Raw genomic sequence first — 7,426 nt, 5'->3', positions numbered from 1 at the left:
ACTTCATCACGAAGCCTGGATGAGACTGTATCTACAACATGCCTATATACTTCATCACGAAGCCTGGATGAGACTGTATCTACAACATGCCTATATACTTCATCACGAAGCCTGGATGAGACTGCATCTACAACTCATCTACTCTTAACATGGCAGATTAAAGCCAAAGGAATAAGAATAGAAGAATATTGTTAATTTAACGCATTTCGGGATATATTTTGAAATGTTCCCTTCCACGTTTAAACATATTTGGAGTTTAGCGTCATTATATAGGTAAGCCTCTTGAATTAGGTAATGAGGTTCATTAAATAAAGCTCAGATTTATTTAATAACTTCAGCAGCCCGAGACTTTAAATAGCTTTAGCACAGTTTTGGAACAACTTATGACGGGGCAGATGGTACAAACATGCTACTAATATTGCCTAACAAGTATCTGAATTAAGTTATTAGCCACGGCATAGCGGCTTGTAGAATGGCTCTGAGTTTGTTTTAGATTTTTTAAGTTCAAAGTTTTAGCCCATAGCTCTGTCATCCGAATTGAGATCTAATTACCTTTTTCGACTAAGGACATCAAACCCTTTCGATTGATGTATTTGGTCATTCCCGAGGTCTCATAGATTAATTTACTCAAATCCTGCCTAAAATAACTTCAATTTAAGGGTAGGGGCGTAGAAATCCTGATGAATAATAGAATCGAATTGGGTATACTCGCGCCTCACGTATGGTATTGCTGGCGCATAGAAATATAGCTAATAAGTAAAAAAAAAAAAATGTCTTAAAGATTAATTTACTCTAATCCTGACTAAAAGAATTGCAAGTGCCGCGGCTATTGGGATTTCTTCTTGTTTGAACAGGTTTTTGAATATAGAGTGAAGTTGAAGAATTAGTGTTCAAACATCTATGACAACGCTTTGAGAAAGATAGAATTAAAGTATTTGTTTGTTTGAAGTTAAGCACAAAACAACACAATGGGCTATCTGTGCTCTGCCCACCACGGGTATAGAAATCCGGCTTCTAACGTCGTAAATCCGCAGACATACCGGTGTGCTATTGGGGGGGGGGGGCTAAAGTATTTGAATATAAAGTGGAGTTGGTGAATTAGTGTTCACAGATGTAAGACAACGCTTTGAGGTTTGAAAAAGACATAATTAAGGTATTTGAATATAGAGTTGAGTTGGTGAATTAGTATTCAAACATTTAGGACAACGCTTTGAGGTTTGAGAAAGACATAATTAAGATATTTGAATATAGAGTGGAGTGGGGAATTAGTATTCAAACATTTAGGACAACGCTTTGAGGTTTGAGAAAGACATAATTAAGGTATTTGAATATAGAGTGGAGTGGTGAATTAGTATTCGAACATGTATGACAGTACTTTGAGATTTGAGAGAGACAAAATTCGAAACGATGAATGATATTTAATAGGATTATTTACTTTATTTATTATATAAGCTTTTTTTGTGTGTATATAGTTTGTTCTAAGAATATTTAAAAGTAACTTAAAAAAAGGGAAAACATCCCTCTGAAAAATATTATTCCGGAAATACATATGTACCAGTTAAATGTCAGGAAATTTTCATTCGTTGATTTTATTAAAAATCTTGTTTAAAGTGTTTAACTTATTCATTTTAATTTATCATTTTAACTTTTATGAAAAAGTAGCATTGCATAACACTAGGTGGCGAGACATATCTATGCCATTCTTTTTGTTTATTTGTTTTGTTCTCTAGACGCCACTCATAAAGTCGAGTACATCACGTAAAAACAAAAGAAGAAACAGTATGATAATATGAGAAACTTTCTTCTTTAGGAGAAGAGAAGTGAATACTCTCCTAAATGCTATATGTCAAACATGTATTGCATATCTTCATAGCATAAACATATTTCATTAAAAAAAACTTTAGAGAGAAGTGTTCAAAGTTTTACACTTTCGTTTTTGTGACTGATTTTGTTGGTTTTATATATATTTCTAAAATGGATAAACTAATTATAAAAATTACTTTAAAAAGTTGTTTAAAGGTTTTAAGCTTTTTCGTGATGAATTTTCTGTTGCGGTTTTATTTTCTTAAAAAAGCATAATTCATTAAATATACATAAACAGAAAAGTGTGAAATGCATGGACGCCCGCAGGAAGAGGCAGAAGGGAGCATTTCTTCCTCTTACATTTCACAAAAAATTGCACGTTTTATGATGTAAACTTAACATCGCAGCTACACTAAATATTTCTAGAATTTTTTATTAAAATTGTAAATTTATGGTTGTGTTTAAGCACACATAACACGTATTCTTTTAGCCTGTTGACTTACACTATAAAAGCTGATCTCCTACATACATCTTTTGCCCTCGCCCCAATCTGAAAAACATTCTGTAGGTGCCCATGATGAAATGTCTAGCTTTTTTATGGGATCAATTCTGTTGTAGTCTTCAGATAGTGAAAAATTAGTTTTATATATTTACATCAAGTATGTATCAGACTAAATAAACGCAAAATAAACCTGTTTGTGATTGTGGGACTTTGTGAATAAAATGGTCAGATGAGATCTAAAATAGATCTAAAATTTATTTATAGCTTTTAGAATGAGCATGTAATATCCAAACTATGGAAGATTATCAAAATTTAATAAACCTAATTTCAATAATTATTTATTTCACTGATCAGTTGTGTCATGTTGTTAAAAAAACTGTCATAATTTTAAAATGTTTTTTATGTTTTATTGTTGTAAAAATATAACAACTCTTTTCCTTGAGGGAACTTATAATTCTAGATACGGAAAAGAGATAGTATTTATTAGTATTGAAATATAAACTACCGTCTAAATTTTTTATGTTACTTTTGTACTTTTAATAATATTGTATTAAGTGTATGCCCCATCTCAGGATTGAAAAGCAGCTCTAAACATGTTCGCTCTTTCAGCCGTGGGAGCGCTATAGAGTAATGGGACGGTCAATCCCACTATTTGTTGGTAAAAGAGTAACCCAAAAGCTGGCAGTGAGAGCTGCTGGTGTGTTTCTTTCTCTCTCTGGTTAGCTGTTTAATTGTTTGTTATGGATTTCGCGCAAAGCTACACGAGGGCTACCTGGGCTAGCCGTCCCTAATTTAGCAGTGTAAGACTAGAGGGAAGGCAGCTAGTCATCACCACCCACCGCCAACTCTTGGGCTACTCTTTTACCAACGAATAGTGGGATTGACCGTCACATTATAACGTCCCCACGGCTGAAAGGGTGAGCATGTTTTGGTGGGACGGGGATAGCTGTTTAAAATAAGGAACGGCGACAGATTGGCTTAATAGTTTTGTCATAACAAAAAACACATTGCATGACAAATACTTAATCGTGTTTTTACTTTTAACAATCGGGCTATGGATCTGGAGCTATGTTACTACATATATATATATATATATATCGAACTCCTTTCCTTTGGGTCTCGGTGCGTTTATAAGAGTGACTGTCAAATCCCACTAATCATTTGGAGTAGCTTATGAGTTGTCAGTATATTGTCTAGCTGCCTTCCCTCTGTTCTATCATTTCAAAATTAGGAACGGTTAAGCTTTTAACAATATTGCACTAACCGTATGTCTCCGATAAAAAATTAAACATTCAATTGTATTTGTATTTTTAACAATACAGTATTCACTCTCTGTCCCAGAGCAAAAACAAAAACAAAACAACAACAGACAATTGTATTTGTATTTTAAACAATACGATATAAGTGTCTGTATTCGATCAAGAAATAACACACAACACACTATACTTTCAACAATATTAAATTAAGTTAATGTTCCTCAACAGAAGGCAAAACATCTACTGCTTTACCTGCTTGTCCAGGCCAAGAGAAACTCTCAAATGTATTTGAACTTTTAATACTATTGTATTACCTATGTGTCACAAGGCAAGAAAAATACTCGTTCGTAAACTTAAAAATTGTAATTTCTTTATTAATGTTCACTCACAAAACTCATAGTTCATAATAAATAAAAACGCTCACATGAATAAGATTTCCACACCCATTTTCACACAGTTATTAGGAAGTAACATGAATACACAAATAAAATTTAAATATTATATTTACACGAAGTTTTGAGTTTACATTACACCGAGTCTTGAACTTTGGATCACGTACAATTTCCACTAAATAATCTATAAAATATGTTGAGCTCAGTTACAACGAAACAATTAAGAATGATAATTAACGAATCTTAAGAAAGTTGAAAAAGGAGTGAAATTGTAATCAACAGCAAAATTTTCAATTAATATAAGTTAATGTGTTAGTATCAATATACATAGAATAACTTTTTACATCAATATCTCGTTTTTCAGAATTATACAGGAAATTTAAAATTCATTCTTATGTATGATCTAAAATTTGTATTTCGTTGAAACTTTTATCATCAAAACATCATGGGAAGAGCAGGTTTTAAGAGGTTTGACGATCTCATAGAACTATAGAGCAACCATTTCGTGAAAACTAGAAATAGTGTGACCTTTTACGAATAACCTTACATGCAAACATAGCTCGTAATTTTATTAAGAATATAGAGGTCTTAGCCGTTTGTTTTATGTAATATATATATATCAATTAAACGAACGACAGCATATACCGTAAAAGTTCCAAAAAAGTTTCTTAGAAAACAGTGAAACGATTGATTTAAGTCGTAACACGTACGTGAATTTCGTAATCACGTCATCATACTTACACAAGTTTGTCAGTGTAGAATTCATCACCGACAATCCTATACTCACAGTCACACTGATCTTTCAACAAATAAATTGAGTAAGTTTGGCTACATTTCACCGAGATATGTTGGTTGACTGTTACCATGCGAGATGGATTAATAAGCGGCTAGTGATTTTAAGATCGTTTTTATAAACTGTTCCGTGTTTTTGACAAGTCTTTTAAGTTCATATGTTGGAAATTCGAGATTTTATTTTGTAAAATCTTGAATAATAGAATGAAATAAACGCTTTAGCGAAAATCGCAAACACGGCTCTATGTGTTTATATTAACTCAAGGATATGCACAAGCTTTGTTAATTAGGTAGTTAGCAATAGCTTCTGGTACTTGGTTTCTGTATTTGTCTTTATAGCTCTTTTCCTATTTAAAGTATTTTTCACTCTTACAAATTATCTACATATGAATTTACTTATTTGAAGAAGCAAAACACGCGTTCGGTTTCACAGAATAAGATTTATCGCTTTCCAAATTGAGCGGATTACTATTGTTATATTCTCCACTCTAATCTTTAGTATAGCTTGTTATGTCACCTGAAGAACAACAGCACATACAAAAAAGCTGAACGCCTGAAAAATGTTTACTTAGTTCAAAACATCTAAACACGTCAAGGGTAAAAATGATTTTAACTTTAATTATGCAAAAGTCTAAGTCTGAGAACTAATAATTATGACATACTGACTTGTTCATCTTCATGTACTGTTAGTGTTTTCCATAATCTTATTAAGATCCGGGATGTAATCACTAATTGTAAGAATATTGAAAAATAACAAGATACGCTCAACATGTAGACGAGAGAAAACAAGTAGTGTGATAGCGACCTGAATTTTTTTCAAAACTGTTTTCCATTTCAAATAAAATTAATAATCGTGACTACAAGAAACGAATTAAGAGTTAATATAAGAATTTCCAAATTTTGTTTACAAACTGTGAATCATCTTCATTAATAACTAGCTAATTGACCAATAAACGTTTTTATAGCTCCCTCTAGATTATTATAGTATTTCAGATTTCTTACATCAAATTAAAGAGTTTATATAGTTTTAGCTGCAAGCGTTTGATAGAGTAAATGTAGAATGTTTACGATGTTTGCCTTCCTGGCCAGCCGTATATAAGCTGGCGCCATCTAGTGATTAATCTTAGGTCATTACTAAATACCTTTATTCTAGGCTGATTACAACAAAGCAACATTTACGAAAAACTTTGAAGTACGATAGATTAATACACTATTTTGCAAAGTTGAGTATAGTCATTTCCTCATCATTTGAATAATGTGCAGCTATACTGTCATAATTAATTATTCATAATTGTTAAACGGACTGGCTTGTAAAATAATTGCGAATTTTCGCTTCTACGTTAATATGCATAACTTTAATGAAGAAAATAAACAACCTACGAATTTCTGAAGTTGCACATTTTAGCGAGGACACGAAACTTCACAATTCACAATAAACGATACTCGGATTCCTTGTATATCGTTGTTAATCTTAGAATGACAACAAAACGTAAACAATCGTAGGCAAACAGTCAAGCAGATCAACATTGATGTGTCGTTTAAAGTCTTAGTATCCAGTATTCATTTATAGTCAACACTAGCTTAATCACACTAAAAAAAACAACCTCCAATAGTTTATTATCTTGCTTGAAGATCATCACTAGATGGCGCAATATATACAAAACTTTCCCACAGTTTACCTGTTGTTTCTTCGTTTCTATTTTCTTCTTCTCGCGAAGTGTTTATTCGAATGTCTGTTTGGCAATGAGTTTAATCAACTATCACTAAACGTTTTTTTCTATATCTGGCTTGTTCGCAAATTTCTTGTTGTTAGAATTGGTTGGTAACGTCCAGCAACATTGACCATCATGCTATATGTTTCCCATAAGATATTAAAGAGTGCATTCCAAAGAACCATGGAAGTATGTATAGTCACATTTTCGGGTTTTATCAGTCTTTAGGATATTTTCTTTCGTGAGTTTTTACTTTCCTTGGCTCTTTGTCCACACGAACCTTTTGAATTTTTACCAAATTCACAGTTATAAAAAAGTGTTCATAAGTTATCTCATGTGGAACTATTTTGCTACAGAAGCTCCAGGTACAGCTCCGACTGGAGAAAGCGGAGATATGTATCCCTTTCCATTAATCCCTGAATTCGCTTCTGGGCTTGATCAAATAAGTGGTGGTCAGGATTTGAAAGATTATTGAAAATCGTGTTTCTCGTTGTGGAGTCCAGATTCACCTAGATGAAGGAGTAAACACGAACTCTCATTGGTGACATTGTAGACATCACTTTTAATATAACTGTAGTACAAAATATCATTGAAACTTTTACTCGTTAATTAATAACGACTGAAATACTTGTGAAGATTACCCAGTATAATTTAACTTAGGTTTATAAAAATAAATCAAAAAGACATTGTAGACATCACTTTTAATATAACTGTAGTACAAAATATCATTGAAACTTTTACTCGTTAATTAATAGCGACTGAAATACTTGTGAAGATTACCCAGTATAATTTAACTTAGGTTTATAAAACTAAATCAAAAAGACATTGTAGACATCACTTTTATTATAACTGTAGTACAAAGAAATATCATTGAAACTTTTACTCGTTAATTAATAGCGACTGAAATACTTGTGAAGATTACCCAGTATAATTTAACTTAGGTTTATAAAACTAAATCAAGAGGACATT

At 32.2% G+C, this 7,426-nt stretch overlaps 1 protein-coding gene across 3 annotated transcripts in view; it reads right to left on the bottom strand.

The window, feature by feature from the left end:
- Window positions 1-3,909: 3,909 nt before the first annotated feature.
- LOC106457603 (regulator of G-protein signaling loco-like) overlaps window positions 3,910-7,426 on the bottom strand; it is an 81,735-nt gene continuing 78,218 nt past the window's right edge. For 2 of the 3 annotated variants that reach the window (XM_022383595.1, XM_013917040.2), the window contains exon 6: window positions 3,910-6,966. In XM_022383595.1, coding sequence (XP_022239303.1) covers window positions 6,808-6,966 — 159 coding nt within the window. In that variant the 3' untranslated portion in view covers window positions 3,910-6,807. The remainder of the gene's footprint in view (window positions 6,967-7,426) is intronic. The other variant, XM_022383596.1, reaches the window with a different exon arrangement.

This window comes from Limulus polyphemus, unplaced genomic scaffold, assembly GCF_000517525.1.
Source record: "Limulus polyphemus unplaced genomic scaffold, Limulus_polyphemus-2.1.2 Scaffold351, whole genome shotgun sequence".
In the NCBI taxonomy this organism is placed as follows: Eukaryota; Metazoa; Arthropoda; class Merostomata; order Xiphosura; family Limulidae; genus Limulus; species Limulus polyphemus.
The sequence above is the reverse complement of the archived record's forward strand: the minus strand, read 5'-3'. Positions and strand labels throughout refer to the sequence as shown.